Raw genomic sequence first — 25,569 nt, 5'->3', positions numbered from 1 at the left:
AGTCCCAGATATAAACCTAGTGGGAGTTTCCCCCCACAGAGGGTCAAAAGGACCCCCTGATGATCCTCTAATCGTCTGAGCCAAGGTGTGAAACTGGGTGTGGGTCCCAACCAGCCAGGGTTTCGGGTGAGCTCATACTGATTAATTCTGTTCCTATCTTGATTCAGAGCAATCGTGTGGCATCGCATGATTTTTACCAAGGTCTCAGTCCTGTCTTATTTACGGTGTTACGTTACTGGCTTTGCTTTTTTTAAATTAATTAGTTAATTAAAGCTCCTGATTAGGGTCGGGCTAGGCTTAACAGTGGGTTCACCCAAAACCTTGGTTGATTGTGACCCACACCCGTTTTCACACCTTGGCTCGTGTGATTAGGTAGAGGATCAATAGGGGGTCCATGTCCCTCTTGGGTGAACACTCAGATAGGGCTTAAAATCTGGGACTCTCCAGCAATTACTCTTAGAATTGAAGAAGCTTCTTGGATGAGAGGTGAAACATCTTCAAGGAAATTTAAAGAAGTCCAGACGCTTTTCTTTGCAAGCTCCTTAGACTCCTGATGATTGGAGACCTTGCAAATGATGCATGTAATTTGAGATCTGGTATCTGCATGCAGTTTTAGTTTCTCTTTTGTACTTTAAATAAAACAGAAAAAATGATCCACTGGGTAAAAGTGTTTTTCTTTACTTGTCTCGCTATAAAGCTCAAGTAAGATTCAAGATCACTCCTAATATTATGAGGGTAGAACCGTCTCAGTGAATATATGTCTTTTGCTTTCATGTCTCTTACTAGTGTCACTTTCTTTGCACAATGATCTTGTACTTTTGCAGTTACAAAACGATTTGACTAAAAATTATATAAAGATGGCAATGTGTTACTGACTGAAAAACTTGTCCAAGCTAAAGCTACAAAAGCTAAACTGGCAGCACACTGGCCAATTCAACACTTTGTTAAATAGGTTTAGAAGAACAAACTCACGTAGTCTTTTTTTTTTTCCTTCTTAAATTTATTAGGGCTGGTGGCTGGAGAGGTAGGCCTGGTTCTTACCTATGCTGTGACACTGATGGGAAACTTCCAGTGGACAGTGAGACAAAGTGCCGAGGTGGAGAACATGGTATAAACAGAGTGACATTTAAATTTAAGGCTTTTTTCTTCTGTTATCAGATATTCACATGACATGCTGTTATGACCTGCTGAAGGGAGCTCGTGATTTTTTTCAGATGACATCAGTGGAGAGGGTGGTGGAGTACACTGAGCTAAAAAATGAAGGGCCCTGGGAAACTCAGCAGCATCCTCCCTCTGATTGGCTGAGCCAAGGAATGATAACCTTTGATCGAGTGAACTTCTTCTACAACACAGACGGACCGCCGGTCCTCAAAGAGATTAGTGTCACGTTTCATGCCAAAGAGAAGGTGACACATTTGTTTGCAGACAGATAGTGGTTGGGTCTGGGTGATGATCAGCTGTTGATGTTCTGTGTGTTCGTCTGGATCAGGTCGGTATTGTGGGTAGAACAGGAGCGGGGAAAAGCTCTCTGGTCTCGGCTCTGTTCCGCCTGGCAGAGCCCCAGGGGAAGATCTACATCGACGGTGTTGTGACCTCTGAGATCGGCCTACATGACCTGCGCCAGAAGATGTCCATCATTCCTCAGGTACAACATCAGATGACACCTTTTTTGCCTATTCTGTTTTTTGATATTTCATTTCATAGCTGGAATTTATGAGGAAAATGTATTGCGGCTGCACAGAACACCTGCCTGATGAGAGAGACCTTAAATCGTAGGCCTACATAATTTTGCACTTGTGTTTAGTACCCACGTTCTTCTTTGCTTCTGCCCATGCACTGCTGTGTATCATATCGTGTTACCATCACCTGTTGGTAGGATTTTATAATGTAACACTTGTGTGGACCTGCATGTAGAGCATGTTCAGCAAAGTGCTGAAGTTATAAAACAAACTCCACTGTGACCCTTGACTCTAAGGATCTGTTCGTTTGTAAGCCAAGCAGTGGTAAAAGAAAATGGGGCTTCAAGTCTTATTTTCTGAGGAATTAAAAACAAGAAAAACAAAATGAAAGCAAATGAAATTAAATTAAAAATTCTTTGTATTTTTATATGTAAAATGTGTAGCATGAAACTGATTAATACACCTTGTATTTATGCTCAAATCAAGTATATCTGATTCTGCCTCACTTCTCTCTTCTTTGTTTTCCAGGACCCAGTTCTGTTTACTGGCACTGTGAGGACAAACCTGGACCCTTTTAACCAGCATAGAGATGAAGACCTGTGGAAAGCTCTGGAAGAGGCTAGTAATCACATCCAGGACTTTAGTTACAGCTTCCAATTGTTTCACAGCATGCCCTCCCCTCCGGTCTCTTTGTTTCAGAAATTTACTTAAATTATTGTTAATCTATATACATATAACATATATCATATACATATACCCTTGTACTAATAAATATCTGGGATTCAACTATGCTTTGAAAAATATATGGATGAATTAACTATGTCTTTAAAGATCAAACTGGCATTTTGTGTTATAAATTCTTTGGCTAGACAGAAAGTATACTGTGTAGGTACAGTATATGCACTTAAGCTGGATTTCTTTTGAGTGATTTTATTTTAATAATACATATTGCATTGTAAATATTGCAGTGCACCAAATTATTCACAGCACTTCACTTCTTCCAGGTTTTCAGATTAATTCTAAATTGCATTAAATTCCTTTTCACCCCTTGCACCCATATTAAGAAAGTGAAAAAAAGTTTGAAATTCATGCAAATTTATTAAAAATATCCATACATACATCCATACATCCATCCATCTGGGGCCAGGTCACAGGGCAGCAGCCAAAGCAGAGAAGCCCAGACCTCGCTCTCCCCAGCCATCTCTTCCAGGTTACCTGGGGAAAGACCAAGGCATTTCCAGGCCTGCCAAGAGATATAATCTCTCCAGCGTGTCCTGGGTCTGCCCTGGGGCCTCCTCCCGGTGGACATGCCCGGAACACCTCACCCAGGAGGTGCCCAGGAGGCATCCTTGTCAGATGCCTGAACCACCTCAACTGGCTCCTTTTGATGTGGAGGAGCAGTGGCTCTACTCTGAGCCCCTCCTGGATGGCTGAACTCCTCACGCCATCTCTAAGGGAGACAAATAAAAAATAAATAAATAAAAAAATGAAAATATAAGGTACGTAAGTATTCACAGGCTTTGCCGTGATACTCAAAATTGAGCTCCAGATCATGATAAACAAAATTCTATGGTCTGATGAAACAAAGATTGAACTGTCTGGCCTGAATGCCAAGATTCGTGTCTGGAGGAAACCAGGCACCACTCATCATATGGCCGATACCAGAGCCACCCCACTGAGCTACAGGAGAAATGTGAACATGGCTGTGTACCAACATTCCCCATTCAACATGATGGAGCTTGAGAGTTTCTGCATAGAAGAATGCACAAAAATATGTGCGCCAAGGTCGTAGCATCATACTTCAAAAGACTTGAGGCTCTAATTGCTGCCAAAGGTTCAACAAAGTATTGAGCAAAGGTTGTGAATACTTATGTACATTGAAAAATACATGTTGTATTTTTGTTTTCTACTTTCTAAATTTGCGAGAATTTCAAGCTAACTTTTTATGGCTCAACCGTAAAAGCCTGAGGGAGTGTTGTCATCACCTTGCGGTCTTACCCAAGTTTGCGAATGCAAAAATTCAAGAACTAGGCGACGTAGGATTTTCAAATTCATATCATAGTTTGAACCACAAATTTGAATCTCTGTGACCTGAACCTCAAGATCAAGGTCAGAGGTCATGTTTCCTAGGAAGACACCTAGGATTTTTACCATAGGTGCATCTGCTAGGATTCTGGGGTTTAGCACTTGCGGCTGCCAGTGTTTTTATTTCACTTTATGAGAAATGAAATTAATCTATTTTGGAATAAGGCTGTGAAGCAAGTGAAGCACTGTCAATACTTTCTGGATGCTCTGTATATGTCATTTGATTGTTTTTAGAAACTCTAATCAAGGACCTTGTTTTAAAGAATAAACCAAAGAAAGCTCTTGATGGTTGCTCCGTATTAACAAAGGTACAGCTGAAGTCTGTGGTGGAGGAGCTCCCTGGAAAGTTGGAGGCTGTCTTGGCTGAGTCGGGCTCCAACTTCAGTGTGGGTCAGAGGCAGCTGGTGTGTCTAGCCAGAGCCATCCTGAGGAAGAACCGCATCCTCATCATCGATGAAGCCACAGCTAACGTGGACCCGAGGTCCTCCAAACACATTCTCAGCACATATAAAGCATACACAGAAATGTCATTACACATCCACTAGTTTTCTCAGCACACCTCTCCCATATGTTTCTACTGTGTTTTGGTTGTTGCTGTGAGTACAGGACAGACGAGCTGATCCAGAAAACCATACGAGACAAGTTCGAAGAATGCACAGTGATCACTATCGCGCATCGCCTCAACACCATTATAGACAGTGACCGCATACTTGTGAGTCATCTCTTCAATTTAATTTCAATCAACCATGTTTTATAATCATATTATCTCTCAGGAACACCTTGAGGATCTTTAAATTTGAACTTTAGCTGTCCATTTTCAGTCTGACAGTGTGTTAATCAGTTTTCATAGGGATGGGAAATGCATTTTGTCAATCAGTACCCATGCCTAATGATCGTGAAAGCGATCATGCACTGGCCAGGTTCTTGTTTGGCTCATCCTTAGCAGGTTGTCAGTTAAAAAGAGGACTGTTACATGTCTGGATAACAGACGAATCAGTCACAGTGACTGGATTTAAAGTTCTGGGCCCATGAAATAACTGATATTGGTAAAGATTACAATCAGGATTGTCCCAATTTATAGATATATTTTCCAAAGCAGTTTTTGAGATGTAGCACCATTTTCAAACTAATTTGAGTTCATTATTACTGCGGTGTAGCGTGTCAGTCTATATATAGTTTTCACATGCTAGCTTTTAAAGGACTGTAAGTTTACCGTTATTGGTGAAGAGGACATTTGTCTATTTTTAAGGTGCTGGAGAGTGGGACCATCCAGGAGTTCGACCACCCCTTTACCCTGCTGCAAAACAAAGAAGGTGCTCTCTACAGGATGGTGCAACAGACGGGCCAGGCTGAGTCAGCATCTCTACTGGAGTCAGCTAGACAGGTAAGCTGAAAAAAGTGGATAGGGTGGAAAGAGAACTTTGGACTCTGTTTTTAAGTTAATTAGAATTAAAATAACGTTTTTCCCCTCCAGGCAGCACAGAGGTCCTGAAAGTCTGTGGCCAATGAAGCGTGACTGTTGTGCCTAAGAACTGGAAGCCTTCTACCACTTTTGTAAACAGGACGTTGCTAACTTGTACACTTAGATCCTAGAACAGTAGAACCACCGTGGTTTAAATTGGACTCCCTTGGTATTTTTAACACAACAACACAACAATGATCATTACAAATGATAAGGATCATTTATACCACAAACCTTCCAGGGGTTATATTTACCCCTTTTTTTGAAATGCTGAGCTCTACAATTGTGCTACACTTGGTTGCCTTGCAGTGCTTATTGGTTACATATTTTACAGTTTTTCTCCATTGGTTTGGCTCATTTCTTGAAACAGAAATTACATTCTCAAAATAACATGGACAAACCTCCAAACCTCTTGGCAAATGTTCACAACAGAATGGCATTTCTCATTCATTTTATCAAATGGCAAATGCCTTAGTACATGTCTCAATTGTCTCAGTGCATCTTTGCAAATGATTAAGTACAAGTAGCCTACAGTTATACAGTTAGCCCACATTTAGCACATTTTCCAAATGAATAGATCTTGTAGATCTAAACTGATTAGTTGATTCTCAGTCTAATGATCATTCCCTCCAAAACATGTCAGCATGATTTCATTGTATAAGTACTCGCATGCACAACTGTCTGTTCAATTGTCAAAATTGGTCAAGAACATAATACCATGAATACCAAATATGAATTTCTTTGAATATTTGATAAATTGATGACAGTCATTGACAGTCAGGTGAAACTAGGTGTCACACACAGGTGTCTTCCATGATTGTGTGCTGCCAAACACAGATATATAGAGCTTGACCAGAGCCAGTCCGATCTCTGAACATGGATAGACAAGGCAAAGCAAACGGACAAGGGGAAGTTCTTCCTTAAGGAAGAGGAGGAAGAAGAAGAAGAAGAGGAGGACTGAGTGGAATAGGTGCTGTGCTGTCCCAAATGAAATTCGGGCCACAATTATAGACCATGTCATAAACCATGGCCTCACAATGGCAGAGGCAGGTCGTCGAGTGCAGCCTAATGTGCCTCGTTCTACAGTCTCCTCCATTATCCAAACCTTTTGCAGGGAAAACAGGTATGTACTCTATGTAATCTATGATGGAATTATATGTTGTATAGGACAGGGCACTATGCGTGAGGCAAAAAATGTATAACTTACTGTAGAGATTTTGTGTGCATCTGCCTACAGTAGTAGGTCTATACTAGCAGGTGGAGAGGACTAGTGGAATGTTTTGATACTAAATATGACAAGAAATATATTGAACAAATTACTGTAAACTATGGAATTACATAATTTATACAGTTTAGAGAAGTATTCCAGTCACTGTGCAGCGGGAGAATGAGTACAGTGAACACTGAATAAGTCCTTGTTTTTTGATTTTGTGTTCATACAATTTACTACTGTAATGTACATTTTCTTTTTACATATGTATGAAACTTTCTTTGCGTGTGAATAAAAAATGGTTATCATTTCCTTGGTAGTGTGAGTGCAATCTGTGATGTCAAACCTTGGAGGCTACTCTTTTCTGTGGTATATTGTTGGTCCTCTGCCATAGTGACAAAACATCTAAACATTTTGTATGGCAGTACTCACACAATGCCAAAGGGACGATGCATTTTGGGGGCACTGACTATTCAGATTAGAAAGAAATGTAGTTTTGACACATGAGTGAACTGTTTTAGGGGAGATATGAGCTTTTGCAGGTGGACCATGTTGTTGTGATCAACCATCCAGGTTTATTTTGACAAAAGCACCAAGAATGATGAGAATGTCCGATCTGTGTCGAGAAGTGAGCCAAAGCTATTGAGAAGGATCTTTGCCATTTCGGAGACACTGACTGTTTAAATGAGAAAGGGATTTAGATTGAAGCCTGAGTGAACAGTTTTGGAAGAGATATGAGCTTTTGCAGGTGAGCTATAGTGTTGTGCTAAACTGTAAGAGTGTTTTGCCAAATGATCTTAGAGTTTTGAGAATGTAATTTCTGTTTAAAGAAATGAGCCAAACCAATGGAGAAAAACTGTAATAACCACTCTCCTATCTGATGACCCATAGCTAAGACGATTAGCTGACAACACAAACAGATAGGAAACTAGAGTTATATAGAAAGATTAATATTTATTTCAGAATTTAAAGGGGTTGGGATATTGAGGGAACAAGGAGCAGGTCAGAAAGGTTGACTGGGCAGGTTGCTGCCTATGCAAACCAGAGAATAGCTGAATCTTAAATGTCCAGGAGTCCAGGGCTGAAAACTGGGGCTGGAGCAGACTGTGTGGTGGATCATCCAGAGCTTATGTCTTTTTAGTAGTCTTGACTATAGAATGGGATGATGGTGGGGCTCTACTCCAACTGACTCTTTATTGTGCTTAGTTGACAGTGTTGTCTTCTGCTACTCTATAGTTCAAGGTTCACTATGTTGGTGTCAGGTTTCCATTTAGCAGCAGTAATAATGTAGTAGCCACGATGGCCCTGCTGTGGTGAAAGAGTTTAGGTATACTTACAACAGTCTATGTAAATTCTGGGAGTAAATGCCTAAATTTATATCTAGATACTGGCTCTAACACGAATTCTCTCCTTTGAAGTAACCAGTGAATTTTCCTCCTTTAATGCTGTTCATAATTCTAACAGCAAACCTCTTGTGACTCTTCATTAACTAAGGAGCTGAAGCTAGATGGTAGTTTGTGTAGCAGAAAGACTGGAGATGGGTAAATGAACTGGTTCTCATATAGTGCTTTTTTACTTGATTACTCAAAGTACTTTAAACACCATTCACACACACATTCATACAAGCACTTTTTTAGGGATTGAACTGCCTGTCTAGTGATGACATGCTCTAACTCCTGAGCCACCTGCCTGAGTAGGTGTTGTTTCATAATAAACCTAACCCTAACCCCTAACCCTAACCAGTATAGAGAAGTTACAAAGCAGTTTTAAACCACACAAGTTCAGTTTAACTGGACTCTGTTGTTCTGTTAGATGTATTCCTAATAGAGAGAGCTTCCATTCTATAGTATGCTGAGCTTTCCTAAAGTAACGAGCTACATTATCATTGGAATAAAATACATTTCTGTTAACAATTATACATGAAAAGAACCCAAATAAGTCATACATGAAAACTCCTATCCATTATTCAGTGAGAAAAACAGATGTAACATATCCATACACAGTGTTTGGTTACCTTGGCACATACCTGCAGTTTCCCAAACCTGATGGTTATTTTTTTCTTTAAAAATGTTTTTGAACCCTGACTTTGTTTTGGACATTATCTTATCTTTAAGCCTAGATTTGATGTGATTAGATTTATTGCTGTTCATTGGTTGGATGCTCATGCATCCATAGCATCCATAGCTATAATGAACGTTGTGCAATTTGGTTATGAACAATGTGATGGTGTAAGAAACAGTTTGCTAGAGTTCTGCAAATACTTGTAATCGTGGCTGTTCATTATTATTTTTCTAGCAAAGCTTCTGGTGCACAAATCACTGACTGTGCTGGGGTGAAAAATTCTCTGCATTTCTGTGTATCAACTACAGAACATTTCAATCTTGTTATGTACGCCTGCTAGCTATTTCTGTGGCCAAATATGTGTCTGGTTGCATCTTTGACCACACCCAGCAGAGATGTCATAATGTAGTAATGATTTAGCTACAACCGTATACATCACTGTCTCCTCTGCTAAAGCTTTATTAATTTTTTTGGTGGGGAAATTATTCTTTTGCTTTGCTTGCCTTGTTTTACACTCTTTGTAAATTACTTTAACTGTGTGAGACTTGTGTCTCATTGATTCCTTACCTTAAATATTAAAAGACTGCTGTCTGGAAATGTGTGGCTCCAAATACTCCTGTGTAGTGTTTTGAAAATTGAAATTTATGGGGTGGTTTTGTATTGTTTCTATCAATTTGTTTTTGGGTATGTTTTTCTTAACCAGTGCTTTTGTAAACTGTGAACCTAATGTTAGGTTTGAATGAGAAAAGTTTGCTGAAGTCATTGTGTCAACCATTTTTTTCACAAAAATTCAACTTGACCCATTTTTTTTTTGTTACTGTTAAAAAAATGTGAGGTGTAGAACATAGACTGTCTTTGGCTTTTGAATTAAAGTCAACACTTTTCTGGGGATAACAAAATATCTATTAAAATAATCTGAAAATCATTAATTAAAGGCCACATGCACAGAATGACAGATGGTTTTCAGCATAGCTGGACTGGCCATCGGGCATACTGGGCATTTGCCCGGTGGGCTGCTGGCAATTTTTTGTTTTTATGGGCCGATCGATTTTTTTATTTTTTATTTTTGGAAGGGTATAAATAATGAAAGGTGTTGGATTGGCCAATTGGTCATGATCAACTCTGGGCTGGACCAATTACAGCCGAGGAGGTCGGATGCACCCTCCCCCTTGTTTAGCAATCTTATAGGCCATCCATCGGCTCTTTGTTACTTCGGAAACATGGCTTAAACAATTTCCACGACGTAATCCGATAACAACCGATCTCTTTACCCGTCGGCTTCCCGTGGCTGTCATGCAACAGGTGTTGTGCCAAAAAGTGATTTCCAATGTTTGCGTGTATTTTTTATGTGTAATATCTATGTTGGTAAATAGACTTCGGTGAACAGCGTTTACAAAGGGGCTATATATGGAATTAAAAAATTATCTGTTTTTTCAAGTATCTTTACAACTCTGTGTTATTGTACTTACATTATAACCAATCCGGTCCTTTATCCCCACTTTAAATATTTTTACAGAACTATTGTAATATTTGAGCCATTTCTGCTGTCCAACTACTTCTTACAAAAGACATTTTTAATGTTAATTAGACTTTTTTTTAACGGCATAAATAAAGGTTATATAAAAGTCACTGCCAAAGACTGATTGCGGCTTCTACCTTGTTACACTAATGTTGTTTGTAGCTCAATTTGACTTTATGTCATCCATGAGGGATGCATTTGACATATGTTTCACATATTATAGCCCAACAAGTTACTTATAGCAATTTAAATACGAGCAATCAGTTTTTGGCAAATACCGGAAATCAGTTTTTGGCAGACAATCACTTTTTGGCACAACACCGGCTATTGCAGTTAATAATACAACAGTTTCTTGCCATTTTTTGTGTTTCTTTTTATCGCTGTGTAACTGAGTTCAATTGAAAGCCTGCATGCGCTAGTACCGCTTGCCACAAGTTCCCAGAATCCTTTGCGGTTTTACCCCTGAATGACGTCACATTTTTGGTGGGCCGGTCTCTAGTCAAAATGCCCGGGCCGATTTTTTGTCCCAGTCCAGCCCTGGTTTTCAGTAGACATTTGGTAGACAGCACTAAAGGGTCATAAGATTAAAAATCTTGGAACCACTGCTGTTGGAAGATAACACTGACCTCAGTATTCTGTAACTTCCTGACCACTGCTGTAAATCACTATGACTCTTAACTGTAAAGGGCTTGAAATGAGAGCAACACAAACTAACACGTTTTGCACTGCAGTTTGCATTTAGCTTGGCACTGCTACACTGTTTATTTGAGCTGGCATGCACAGCTACTGCTGTCTTTGTAAATACATATTTTCATCAGCGAGATGCCTGTGTGCCAAGAGCCCCCTGTGCTGTGGAAGCTGTGATTCAGGAATGCTTACATTTCAGCTTGCAGTTGTTGAGGAAAGATAGAATTGGAAAACTACTGAAGGCTGGGGGCGGGGCTGGGTGACTTTGTGTTTTTGCTTTCCAAGAGTGCATTAAATGTGACAAAAAAAATGAAAATGTTACTAAACGTGAATAAAAAAAAGGGAATAGTAACAAATACGAGGTATGAAAAGTTGAAGTCCAAATTGTTGATCAGTCAGTCAACAGAAAAATTATTCCGCTATCTAGACTGAACCCCCAAATCTGCAGCTCTCCAAAGGAAGGACAAATCTGTTTTGGGTTTTTTTTTTTTTGGTCTTCAGTTCATGTGGCACCATGTTTGACTCTGTGGTGCCATTCAAATTTTGTTGTGGTTTGCCAAAAGGCTACCATGAGGCATCAGATGCCTGAAACCATGTCAACTGGCTCCTGTCGATGTAGAGAAGCAGCAGCTACTCAGACTCCCTCTGAGAGAAAGTCTAGCCACTCTTCAAAGGAAACTAATTTCCACTGCTTGTATCCGCAGCATCATTTTTTCAGTCACTACCCACACCTTTCACCATAGGTGAGGGCAGGAACCTGACCAGCTCCCTTTTTACCACAACAGATCAGTACAGCTTCCACCTCAGTCCGTCTGTCAGTCTCGCACTCCACTCTCCCGTCATTCGTGAACAAGAGATGCTTAAACCTCTCCACTTAAGATAGTAACTTGTCTCAAACTTGAAGCAGGTGCCCCCCCAGGATGTGAGTGGGCGTTAAGGCGTCTGGGGAGGGAACTCAAACGCCCACTAACATCCTGGGCCATCTGACCTCAGGAAATCGCACGATAAGGTGGGGCCAGGTTTCAGAATGAGCTCACCCAAAACCCTGGCTGATTGGGACCCACACCCATTTTCACACCTTGGCTCAGGTGATTAGAGGATCATCAGCGGGTCCTTTTGTCCCTCTTTGGGGGGAAACTCCCACTGGGTTTAAATCTGGGACTCTCCACCATTTGACCTTAGAACTGAAGAAGCTTCTCGGATGAGAGGTGAAACGTCTTCAAGCAACTTAAAGAAGTCCAGACGCTTTTCTTTGCAAGCTCCTTTGACTACGATGACCTGGATGACTGAGAACCTTCACAGACGTACTGTCCTATAGAAAATAGGAAAACAGTTTTCTGTCTTGACATCTGTAAATGTCTACCTGCTGATTTTTTTTTGTTTGTTTTTTTTCCTTTCATTTATTTAGGGTTATATTCAATGAAAACAATGAAGTCTGCTAGTCGTACTATCTGGAGTATGAAACTGCACTCTCATTACCCAATGAGTTTTCTGTCAACTCGTTAGCCAATATAAGATAAGTGGAGCGGTAGAAGTTAAGTCTTTGGGGTATTTGGGCTTCCTAAGAAAGTACATCCTTGGTTGTTCTACCTGGTGGGAAATGTTTGTGGACACGGTAAGGTTGGCCAAGATGTGGATCCTGAGGAACTTAAAGCTTTCTACTCTTTCTACCTCTTCTCCATCAATGTAGAGGGTGGAGTACTCAGATCACTTTGTTCTCCTGAAGTCGATTACCATCTCCTTGGTCTTGGTTGTGTTCAGATGTAGGTTGTTGTTGTCACTCAATCCCTTCAGATGCTGAACCTCCTCTCTGTAGGCCCAGTATGCACAGTCAGACCCATCCATTTTTTGTGTTTTGCAGCTAGGATAGTGACAGCAGAAACACTTGAGCCTGGAAATGTCAAAATCAATGTACATTAAATCAGCACTTTATAAAACAGATGATGACATTATGAGAAACTGCACAGCAAATGTTTTGATGGTGAATAACCATCAGTTGTCTGGGTTTTGTTGATATATAGTCACGGTGAAAAATTGTTCTAAAATAAAAGTTGAAACAATGTTGCAGATGTTATACTGAAATCAGTTAAAGATACTTAGATGTCCTTGTTAGACTTGATAGCAAGAGCAAATTTGTGTTCAAGGATTCTTTTAAATTATTAATCAATTATAATAAAAAACTAATAACAAAAGAACACGCTGTACCTCAAACTCACAAGCGCAGCCTTCTGAATCCATTTTTATGCTGAGCTAATTGAATTATTGCTTAACCAGTCCCATGCCTGGTTTACTATGTTGACACTGAGGACGGGGAACAGATATTTGTAAAAGGCTGACGTGTTAAATTCACTATTCACTATCTGTTTTTCTCACACTATAAAAAAGCGTCTGGAACATCCGTATGGAAAGAACATCACCGTAGATCAGATCAGTTTTTGACCAGGAAGGTGATGGCGGGATTTGAACCCTTCAGCTTAAAACTTTCCTTTTTGCTAAAGTATATAGTTAGGGCTGATCAGGTGACCCTGAACCCACCCTTAGTTATGCTGCAATAGGCCTAGGCTGCTGGGGGCTTCCCACGATCCACTGAGTGTATCTTCTTCATCACATCGGTATACCACTTTGCCTTTAATTATTAGTTATAAATCTCTTGCTCTCCTTCACAGTGTGCCTTCTGTTATGTCTCTACTATTGTAGGATCGTTGCCTTAGAATATAAAGTGGCTTGAGGTGACTGTTATACATAAAACTGAACTGAATTCATCAAGATCTGTGCAGCAATGTGACTGAAAATGTCTTTTACTCTACCACTTTCCCCTGTTTGAAGGCTGAGGTATGGTTTAATGCTGACAAAGAGACAAACCGCTGTGCTTTATATTTAATGTTACATGCTGCATGCAACAATTCCAGAGAGAAGGAGAGAGAGCAACAACCAGTCATTGAGTTTTGCCAGGAAACTTTCTGTAGTTGTGTTTGAGTAAAGCAAGATGTGTGTTTCCGCTGTCTCCATCTGGGTTACGTAAACATGTCTGTATTTTCATTTCCTTTTCATGCTGAAGATATTTTAACCCAAATTAAATACCCAGCCTTTCATGGATATTGAGTCTTCTTTTTCTGGTGTCCAGTCCTGACAGATATTGGAACGCTTGCTCCTGAGGACGTGGACGCAGCAGCCTGAAGCCTGTTTTTTATTCTTTCAATACTTGTGTAGAATAAATACTGTAATGTTACCTCAGTGGAGATAATGCTGATATTCCTGTAGATTCATGCACTGTGGGACTGAATTCCTTACAAACGGATCACCTGGCGTTCCTTTTCTTTGTTTCTACAGCTTATGTGTGCTGTTTATCTGCTGCTGTAGTTTTGTAACAGTTTTGAGCCATACAACTTTAGGCTTTACAAATCTAATATTAAAATAATTTAATATAATTTAAGGGAAATGCATCTTTCTTAAACCATAGGTTCCATCCATATAAATCATCTTGTTTTAAGAAACGTTACGATTCTAATTTGTTAAGATGCTAAAGCGAATGTTATCAAAATATACTCCAATACTCCAGTTATATCAAAAATAAATATACTCCTTCAGAAAAAAAGTTACATGTGATATAAAAACATGAAAGATATGTAAATCATAAATTATGCATTGAAGAATTTTCTCTATAGGACAAATACATTGAATAGCATCATGTGATCAGAGATGGGCAGTAACATGTTACAAGTAACGCCTTACTGTAATTCGATTACTTTTTCAAGTAACGAGTAAAGTAAGGGATTACTATTGCAAAAAAGGTAATTAGATTACTGTTACTTTACCGTAAGCACGCTGCTTTACTAAAACCGTTATTTTTTTTGCGAGAGTGTCTCATGACAATGACGTAAGCGAGTGCGACGTTTGTGACAACAGCTGTGTGCAGATCACCAAAACGCATGCGGCAGAGAGTATAAGCATGCAGCGTTTAACGCGTGGAAGTACTGACCTTACTTTGAGTTTGATTCCGTAAAAAGTGACAAAAACATTTTATCTTTTTTGTCACTTTTTACGTCTTTGATTTTATTTATTTTCTGCTGTGTTTCACTTGCATTAATTTGAAAGACTGAGTGTAAACACAAAAAAATATTTTATTTTATGTGCTGGAATGTGCGAAAAATAGGTTTAAATGTTAAACAAATTTCTTCCAGTCAGAGAATGTTGCATATAATTGAATGTTTGCTTCACGCGTAAAGTTAAAAGATTAAAACTAATAAAACAAGTTTTAGAAAGAGACGTTTCCTTTTGATTACATTTTGTATGATAGATTAAGCAGAAAAAGTAGAATTGGGCTGAAAGATCTATCGCTTTATTACCTATTCAGGTTGTAAATCATGTTTTTAAAAAGTAACTAAGTAACTAATTACTTTTGAAAATAAGTAATCAGTAAAGTAATGGGATTACTTTTGGGGGGAAGTAATCAGTAATTAGTTACTGATTACTTTTTTCAATTAACTTGACCAACACTGCATGTTGAACATTTATTCTCCCTAATATTGATCAGGAGGAAGCTGGCATCATCTTTCCAGATTACTGGGTTTTCCACTCATTAGTGTCTCACAGGTGAGCTGCAGCTTAGCCAGTCTGACTGCTTTGCACGTCAGTCCCAATTTCCTTGTTGCCTGTCATTTTTATAAAGGTATGAAAATACACTCAACCCTCATTTATAAGTCAGCATATCTGAGATGCTGGAATGTTGGAACACATCCAGGACACATTTTAGTACACTGAACTGTGATTGGTGAAAGCCTGTGGATTGACTGAATGCCACTGGAGGTCTTTTAAAAAATGGTTGTTTTCCCTTTTTTGTGAGCTCATGTAGTCACACAGAAATACGCACACAGGTATCGAGATACACACAAATCTTTTTGCTACAATAACAGCCCCGTACCTTCTGAGCAGCTCCTGCATCCGCAGGAAGACACTGATGTTTGCAGAGAGGTAGCTGTTTGAGATGAAGGTGACATTTGCCCTGGAGGTAGTCAGTAATGACTACTTTTTGAAACTATGCTGATTATGCTTGTATACTTATAGTTAAGGAGGGTGAATGCTAGACTCTTACTTGTAATAGAGTATTATCTTGGTGCATTAAAAATAATTTTACTTTTTAAGAAAGGAATTACAAACAGAAAATCAGAAAAATCACAAAATTAGAAAAAGTCAGATTTTGATCCACCATGCAACACCAACAGTAAAGCATCTGAATGGCAGCAGTTTCACTATCATTAAGCATTACATGAATATGAAGTCGTTTATTTGTGCTTGTGTAAAATATTCAAGTAGCAGGTTGCTCTTTATTTAAACTTTACCGTCCTGTGTCCTATGTAACTGTATGTACTTGAGTGAGTGAGTAATTTCAAACTGAATTTCTGCTATTATTGCAGCTCACACGCAGAGACTTCGACACCCTGGCCTACACTTTGGGGTAGAAAAGTAATTTCCAAAGAAAAATGTAGATGTAGAAGAGAAATAGATCTGTTGCCTTTTTTGAATTAAACTGTAAGAAATAAATGTAAATATAAATGACTAAAATCCAGATTATCCTATAATTATAAAACTGAAAGCTTTTTGTTAATTGAAGGATATTTTATTTATCTATTTAATTTTTGGTTTTACTGTGGACCCACCGTATTTTTTTTTTTGTTTTGTGTTTGTTTTGTTTGTTTTGGTTTGTTTTTTGGGGGAAGGGGAGGGTAAAATAAATTTACAGTAGTGGAAAAGCAGGAACCTTTCTGTCCTTCAGTTGTTTATCTATTACTAATATACTTTGGTGCAGGATGAATGGCCAGGGGAGAGATCCTTGTTAGTAGAAAAAGATGCAAAACTTATTAATATACAGTTAAAAGTCCATCATTTATGCCCTCCTTCACATTTTCCAAAGCAGTTTAGCAGTCCGGATTGGAGTCGTTGTCGGCCGATTTTGGGTCCCGGACCTTACTTTGACAGCTCTGATTCGTTCATGTTGACAACGTAATCCCGATCTGACTCGGTTTACTACAAGTTTGACCTTAACGTCTTCCCGTAGTCACGTATACTTTGCATTCTGGGATGCAGAATTCTACACGCAGTCCAGAGCACAGCGCCTTCTTTTGTTGCTCCCGCCCTTGACACCCAACCGGCCAATAAGCGGAGTGGACGTTGTCACTTGTTTTGCAGTAACGCACTTTGGTTCGCGGACTCCGTTCGGAAGTTTCTGTGTGTGAAAGCAAGTTTTCTCCCGCTTATCCAATTCAGGGTCTCGGCTGTGCTGGATCCTATACCAGTGGTCACAGGGCGAGTGGTTGTGTAAACCCTGAGGTGTTAGGAAAGCAGACATATTTTAATAATGCTGCACAGGTAGAGCTAGACTGAAAAGATCACATGACTCCCTTACTTTTCAAGTTCCAAACACGGCATCCTGTAGTCCTGTAGTAATATTAATATTAATAATAATAAAGTTTCACTTTCCTTTTTCAATTTGCACTGATGGTCGTGTAGGTGGAGTTACGTGAAGCGATCTTAAATAACTTAAACGGCTAAATTCCAGCCTGAACAGTCGCAGCGGTGTTATTGGTTGAGCTTTACATAACTTTCACTTACTACACTGACCGAATGAAGTGGTGTGTACAGCGTGCAGAGATGCGCCCGGTGTTCTGACAAACCATCCTACTTTGGCAAAACGTCCTACCCGTAGGATAATTTTACGGTGTCCTCTGACAAACCATCCTACTTTGGCAAAACGTCCTACCCGTAGGATAATTTTACGCTGCCATATGACAAACTGCCCTACTTTGGCAAAATGTCCTACTGTACATAATTTATGCACATTTCTGCTGCCAAACAATAATTCCAGCACTAATTTAAGTAGGTATGATGGTTTGCCACTTAACTTTGCCCATCAGAGTATGTTTGTAGCTGATATTCATAAAGCCAGTACGGTTTGACACTTCTTTTTACCCATTAAAGTGTGCTTGTAGGTCACATTCACAAAGGTAGCATGTTTTGGCACGTGATTTTTCCCGTCAGAATTATGCTTCTTGCTCTTATTAACAAAGGTAGCATGTTTTGGCACGTAATTCTTCCCGTCAGACTATGCTTGTAGTGATGGGATTTCCGGCTCTTTTTAGAGAACCGGCTCTTTCGGTTCGGCTCACTAAAAAGAGCCGGCTCTTTCGGCTCCGAACCGGCTCTTCAGGTTGTTTTGTTGCTTTAATTAATTTATTATTAACAATAATATAAAATTATGCACAAAAGGAATTACTAACGTAAAAAAAGTGGTTTTATTTATATATGTTTATATATAAATATATGCGGTGGCCCCTAGAGACAAAACACGTACAAACTCCAAAACACATTTCTAGCATGAACTGAACTTCCAAAGCAGAGCTACTAGATCACTTAAATTACACAATTGAAAGCATGTGTGTATTGTTTGTGTATTTATACACAGGCACTCATATATATTCAAATAATTAAAAAAAAAAAGTTAATTTACCTGTTACTACCACAAACCAGATCTGGTTGTTGGTACTTGCTGGCTTGTGTAGCCACTAGGTAACAAAAGCTCAACACTGCGCCCTAGCATCCTGGAGAACTTCTGTTGTCTTTTGTACGTGTTTTGAGTTTTTACGTGCTTCGGAGTTTTTACGTGCTTCGGAGTTTTTACGTGTTTTTACGTGCTTCGGAGTTTGTACGTGTCTTTACGTGCTTCGGAGTTTGTACGTGATTTGAAGTTTGTATGTGCTTTGTCTCGAGGGGCCACCGTAAATATACTTTTATTTATTCACTCCACATAAAATGTAATAAATAAATCATATAATACAAAAATCAACTATTCACATTTCAAATTTTAACTATTTAAATTTTCAGCTTTTTCCTTTTACAAATTTAAAGTGAAACAACACAAAACACTGCAAACCACAACACAATTAAATATAAATTAAAATATGAAAACAAAAAGAACATGCATATTCTCTGTCATATGGGCCCGCATGAATAAACTTTCTGAATCCTTCATCATCTGCAACCGAAAATAGTTGTGGATGATTACTATACCTTTCTAATGTGACGTTGTTGTCCCTGGCTCTCTTTCTCTCTCCCTCTGTCTCTGTTCCTGTGCAACTGAGTGTAACTACCGCCCCTCCCCCCTCTTCCCAGCGTAAAGCACAAGGCTCGCGTGTGGAGTGAAGCGGAAAAAAGTGCGAGAGAGAGGGTGAGAGAAAGAAAAAAAACACCCACGTGACGGCTCGCGATAAGGAGCCGGCTCGCGTCGTTCACGTCAAAGAACCGGCTCTAAGAGCCATTTCGTTCGCGAACGACCCATCACTATATGCTTGTAGTTTTTAATAACAAAGGTAGCATGTTTTGGCACGTAATTTTTCCCGTCAGAATTATGCTTCTTGCGCTTATTAACAAAGGTAGCATGTTTTGGCACGTAATTTTTCCCGTCAGAATTATGCTTCTTGCTCTTATTAACAAAGGTAGCATGTTTTGGCACGTAATTTTTCCCGTCAGAATTATGCTTCTTGCTCTTATTAACAAAGGTAGCATGTTTTGGCACGTAATTCCTCCTGTCAGACTATGCTTCTAGTTTATAATAACAAAGGTAGCATGTTTTGGCACGTAATTCTTCCTGTCAGAATTATGCTTCTTGCGCTTATTAACAAAGGTAGCATGTTTTGGCACGTAATTCCTCCTGTCAGACTATGCTTCTAGTTTATAATAACAAAGGTAGCATGTTTTGGCACGTAATTCTTCCTGTCAGACTATGCTTCTAGTTTATAATAACAAAGGTAGCATGTTTTGGCACGTAATTCTTCCCGTCAGACTATGCTTGTAGTTTTTAATAACAAAGGTAGCATGTTTTGGCACGTAATTTTTCCCGTCAGAATTATGCTTCTTGCTCTTATTAACAAAGGTAGCATGTTTTGGCACGTAATTCCTCCTGTCAGACTATGCTTCTAGTTTATAATAACAAAGGTAGCATGTTTTGGCACGTAATTCTTCCTGTCAGAATTATGCTTCTTGCGCTTATTAACAAAGGTAGCATGTTTTGGCACGTAATTTTTCCCGTCAGAATTATGCTTCTTGCTCTTATTAACAAAGGTAGCATGTTTTGGCACGTAATTCCTCCTGTCAGACTATGCTTCTAGTTTATAATAACAAAGGTAGCATGTTTTGGCACGTAATTTTTCCCGTCAGAATTATGCTTCTTGCGCTTATTAACAAAGGTAGCATGTTTTGGCACGTAATTCCTCCTGTCAGACTATGCTTCTAGTTTATAATAACAAAGGTAGCATGTTTTGGCACGTAATTCCTCCTGTCAGACTATGCTTCTAGTTTATAATAACAAAGGTAGCATGGTTTGGCACTTGTTTGTAGAAGCAGTCAGCATGCCAAGGTGCTTAAGTTATACAGCTGTCACCATTGAAGTGATTGGAACACCTGACTATATAAACTTTGACAATGAACTCACTCCATTATAGTTACAGTATATATTTACTGAATATATTTACAGATACATATATTTGACATTTATAGATCCAACAGAACACAGGGAGAAAGAACTGAAAAAGAAACAGTGTACAAATTATGCACATTTGTCGCACAGGTAGTTCACCAGGCTGCTGTCATAATGAGCACATCCAAAATGTGCCCATCTGGAACAAAACTCGCACTGCACCTGAAGAGGGAGAACGGGGGGGTGTAAGTGTGTTAACCAACATTATGAATTTGATGAGAAAATAATTACTACAGTGGCTTCCAAAAGTATTCGGCCCCCTTGAACTTTTCCACATTTTGTCAGATTGCATTCACAAACGTGAATCAATTTTATTGGAATTCCACGTGAAAGACCAATGTCTCTACCAGTCTCTAGCTGGTAGAGACATACCCTAAAAGACTGACAGCTGTAATTGCAGATAAAGGTGGTTCTATAAAGTATTGACTCAGGGGGCTGAATAATTACGCACACCCCACTTTTCAGTTATTTATTTGTAAAAATTGTTTGGAATCATGTATGATTGTTGTTCCACTTCTCACGTGTACACCACTTTGTATTGGTCTTTCATGTGGAATTCCAATTAAAATTGATTTGTGTTTGTGGCTGTAATGTGACAGAATGTGGAAAAGTTCAAGGGGGCCGAATACTATTGCAAGCTACTGTATATTGCATTTGTGGTTTATTTGTTTTACCATTTCAATCATACTGGACTCAGGATCGGCTTCCAGCATGGAACAAACCACACAGTAGTCATCAGCATTACCTAGAAACACACTGGCGTTCAACCTAACAGTTTTTAAACAAAACTGAAAGTGCTATTGCAATACAAAAGCACATGACTCTACTTTGATGTTCTAGCAGTTCGCAAGCAATTTCAGTGCGGTGCAGCCCAATGGCTTCTGGAGTGGACAGCACCCTAGTAACTAGTGATGGGATTTCCGGCTCTTTTTAGAGAACCGGCTCTTTCGGTTCGGCTCACTAAAAAGAGCCGGCTCTTTCGGCTCCGAACCGGCTCTTCAGGTTGTTTTGTTGCTTTAATTAATTTATTATTAACAATAATATAAAATTATGCACAAAAGGAATTACTAACGTAAAAAAAGTGGTTTTATTTATATATGTTTATATATAAATATATGCGGTGGCCCCTAGAGACAAAACACGTACAAACTCCAAAACACATTTCTAGCATGAACTGAACTTCCAAAGCAGAGCTACTAGATCACTTAAATTACACAATTGAAAGCATGTGTGTATTGTTTGTGTATTTATACACAGGCACTCATATATATTCAAATAATTTAAAAAAAAAAGTTAATTTACCTGTTACTACCACAAACCAGATCTGGTTGTTGGTACTTGCTGGCTTGTGTAGCCACTAGGTAACAAAAGCTCAACACTGCGCCCTAGCATCCTGGAGAACTTCTGTTGTCTTTTGTACGTGTTTTGAGTTTTTACGTGCTTCGGAGTTTTTACGTGCTTCGGAGTTTTTACGTGTTTTTACGTGCTTCGGAGTTTGTACGTGTCTTTACGTGCTTCGGAGTTTGTACGTGATTTGAAGTTTGTATGTGCTTTGTCTCGAGGGGCCACCGTAAATATACTTTTATTTATTCACTCCACATAAAATGTAATAAATAAATCATATAATACAAAAATCAACTATTCACATTTCAAATTTTAACTATTTAAATTTTCAGCTTTTTCCTTTTACAAATTTAAAGTGAAACAACACAAAACACTGCAAACCACAACACAATTAAATATAAATTAAAATATGAAAACAAAAAGAACATGCATATTCTCTGTCATATGGGCCCGCATGAATAAACTTTCTGAATCCTTCATCATCTGCAACCGAAAATAGTTGTGGATGATTACTATACCTTTCTAATGTGACGTTGTTGTCCCTGGCTCTCTTTCTCTCTCTCTCTCCCTCTGTCTCTGTTCCTGTGCAACTGAGTGTAACTACCGCCCCTCCCCCCTCTTCCCAGCGTAAAGCACAAGGCTCGCGTGTGGAGTGAAGCGGAAAAAAGTGCGAGAGAGAGGGTGAGAGAAAGAAAAAAAACACCCACGTGACGGCTCGCGATAAGGAGCCGGCTCGCGTCGTTCACGTCAAAGAACCGGCTCTAAGAGCCATTTCGTTCGCGAACGACCCATCACTACTAGTAACCTCTCCACTCAGAAGGTAGTGTTCGGCAAACTGTAAAACATGTTACAGTAATTGCAATTGATTAACTTAATTCTAGTTAAATACAATAAATACAATTAAATACAATTGCTTATTAAATACCTTCAACACTAAAACTCCACAACTGCTGGAGTCCATCTGCTTGTTGTGTGGCAGAGTCTCCATTTTCCAATCCACTCGGGACTCTTCCTTTCCTTTCATCTTCAGAAAATTCCTAATAAAAATAAAACAAGTTTTTAAAATGTAGCCAGCATTTAGCTCTAAATAAAAAGAAAAAAAAACCCTCACAAACAAAACAACCCAAAACAGATAATTAATGAATGATGAATACCTCCAGTTACGCATAACTTTCCTTTCATAACAACCTTCATTTCCAAGAGGGTCTAACAGCAGTACAGATTGTGAGGAGATTTTGACAACCTAAAATAAAAATTGTATTTAGTAGAATATGTGTATTACACTCACTTAAGTAAACATAATCAATTGTAAGCATTTTCAAAATAAGAATATGCTGCTAAAAAGAACAGTAAAGCAAAAAGAGAAAAAACACATGAGGTGTGAACATGTACCACAAGGATCCAGTGTGCACCAGAGTTCAGTGGGCACAACCAAATGTCCTCAGCCGGAAACAACATCTGTGGAATATTTTTAAGTTTATAAAGGTTTAGATTTATTTACATAACATACACTATATAACCAATATAACATCTACATTACCTTGCTGACACATTTAAACTTCCCAGAAAACAGAGAGGTTGCAACAACGCAAGACAACTGATACACGGGTTTCTGAAAAATGCAAGATTTTTATTTTTTAAAAGATTACAAAATTGTATAAAATACTTTTGTGAAATAACCGGCATATGTTCTTACTTGCCTTTTGTTTCCTAATGAGGCAGTGCAGGTATGCATCAATGACCTGTTTGGATTAAAAGATTATTTTTACAGACCACCACTAGGACCAAAAATGATTACTTCACTTACCTCATCAGAAAGCCACCCACTGTCCTCCAGTGTGCGAAAAGAAGAGTCATACAATTTGTATGGCCCAACAACTGCCTCCACACGCCCGGTGTCTTTTGCAGCCCAAAGCCACTTCACTAAAAAACAAAATATGATAAGTTTCTTTAGTAATAACAGTTGCCATTTGAAAATCACGGTCAATGGCCAACGGGCCACAAGCAGACAAGGGCCAACGGGCCACAAGCAGACAAGGGCCAACGGGCCACAAGCAGACAAGGGCCAACGGGCCACAAGCAGACAAGGGCCAACGGGCCAACAAAATAAACATGCCAGAGGGGAGTGGCTTTATGTAAATCAGAAATTAGCCAAAATTGGACCAACAGGTCAAAATTAGCAAGAGGGGAGAAAAAAATAAAACATTCTATCCATTCGACTAGCCAAACTGGCAACAATTGACCAACCGGTCAGAATGAGATTTTTAGCTATGCCACCTTTTTCTTGCGTGCTGGGTTTCTGGGGGGTCACTGGTACAAGCTCTTCTGGTGCTTGGACTGATTTTACCTGAGCTATTTTTGGCGCAAACTGAATGACAGAGGATCTGTTATTTTGCAGCGCTTCATAATGATGCTGAGGACTGCAAGGCCACATCTCAGAAGATGGGCTACTCTCAACAGGTTCAGTTGGAGTTGAGACTTGGACAGGGTGGCTTCTTCTATAGGGTTTAATGTGGTCAATACTGTATAGACTTTTTAAAGTATTTCCCTCAGCATTTTCAGTCTAACACATTTTCCACTGAATTCATCAATTGTGTAGGGACCTGTAAAATCCGGTTCAAGTCTTCCTCCTTTTCGCCCACGTTTCCTCATATTTAGAAGCAGAATTTGATCCCCTACATTGTACACAACATTTTTGTACTTTTTCAGGGCCCGCTTGGCGTATGCAACCTTTTGCTTGTCTTGTGACTTCGCAATGTTTTCTTGTGCAGTTTCATTAACTGCATGTTGTGCTTCACTTTCAGACTGTACATAGTCACTGTACCTTTTGTCGTCTGGCAGAATGATGTTGGAAATCTAAAATTTTGTAGATATTAGCAATTAAAACAAGATGATATCATATTCATAAAGACATTACTGGGTTTTTTTCTTAAATGGTTTCAATTCTTAGTTCTAACATAGAATTTGACAAACACTCACCGGCACTTGAGCAGGCACTTCTGATGGAAATACTGCCTCTCTTCCATACATCAGAAAAAAAGGTGAGTATTTTGTTGTGGTGTGTACTTTTGACCGCAGTGAAAACAGGGTGGGATCTAGATACAGATCCCAGTTATTCTGCTGGTCATTCACCATTTTTCGGAGGGCTCTAAATGCAGGCATAGAAATATGTAAAGACAGTAATGAAAGTTTAATTAGAAGTAAAGAAATTAATAAATTATTAAGTAACAATTAAGTTTGAATAACATAAGTAATGTTATTAAAAACTGATAGATAAAAATTAGGCATACCTTTTTATGTTGTCATTGGTCTTTTCATCTAGACCATTGGTCTGTGGATGGTATGCTGCTGTGACACTTCTTTCAATTTGCAATAACTTGCAAAGATCAGAGTTGAGCTTCAACAGATAAGGACAAGGTTCTTATACTTCTTATACAAGCACACAAGAAAAAATCTTTGACCCCAGTGAAGTAAAGTTAAAAAACGTAACTGAAAATTATTTAACACTTACTTCATTCACAAACTCTCTGCCTTGGTCTGACAAAATCCTTTTGGGGCAGCCATGTCTATATATAATGGAGCACAAGTGCTGGGCTACCTCAGATGCAGATTTTGTTTTTAATGGGAAAGCTTCGACCCATTTTGAAAAGTAGTCAGTTGCAGTAAGTATATACTGGAAGCCGCTTGAAGTTTTAGGAAGAGGTCCAGTAAGATCTATACCAATAAGTTCCCACACTTCAGACACCTATCAAGGACAAATTAATAATTTGAATAACAATTTGTATAATGTACACATTAACATTGATGGTTAAAATTAGTTAACCCTCCTGCCTTTATGAATATGAGCTACAAGCATAGTTTGATGGGTAAACGTGGCATAATATTTACCTGAATACACTGCAACGGTTGCACAGCAGTCAGTGGTTTCCCAACTTTTTGACATTGGTCACATTCCAGAATCTTTAAGGTAAAAATATTTATGGAGTTCACGTA

General features: G+C 39.0%; 1 protein-coding gene across 2 annotated transcripts in view; it reads left to right on the top strand.

Annotated features, from left to right (window-relative positions):
* Positions 1 to 10,336, top strand: part of LOC146491968 (ATP-binding cassette sub-family C member 4-like) — a 41,045-nt gene extending 30,709 nt beyond the window's left edge. For both annotated transcript variants that reach the window (XM_085150429.1, XM_085150430.1), the window contains 8 exons: positions 1,008 to 1,108; positions 1,215 to 1,406; positions 1,490 to 1,645; positions 2,208 to 2,297; positions 4,073 to 4,245; positions 4,371 to 4,476; positions 5,014 to 5,148; positions 5,239 to 10,336. In XM_085150429.1, coding sequence (XP_085006555.1) covers positions 1,008 to 1,108; positions 1,215 to 1,406; positions 1,490 to 1,645; positions 2,208 to 2,297; positions 4,073 to 4,245; positions 4,371 to 4,476; positions 5,014 to 5,148; positions 5,239 to 5,256 — 971 coding nt within the window. In that variant the 3' untranslated portion in view covers positions 5,257 to 10,336. The remainder of the gene's footprint in view (positions 1 to 1,007; positions 1,109 to 1,214; positions 1,407 to 1,489; positions 1,646 to 2,207; positions 2,298 to 4,072; positions 4,246 to 4,370; positions 4,477 to 5,013; positions 5,149 to 5,238) is intronic.
* Positions 10,337 to 25,569: the final 15,233 nt, after the last annotated feature.

This window comes from Neolamprologus multifasciatus, chromosome 23, assembly GCF_963576455.1.
Source record: "Neolamprologus multifasciatus chromosome 23, fNeoMul1.2, whole genome shotgun sequence".
Taxonomy (NCBI): Eukaryota; Metazoa; Chordata; class Actinopteri; order Cichliformes; family Cichlidae; genus Neolamprologus; species Neolamprologus multifasciatus.
Note: the sequence above shows the minus strand (reverse complement) of the source record. Positions and strands in the feature narration are given on the sequence as shown.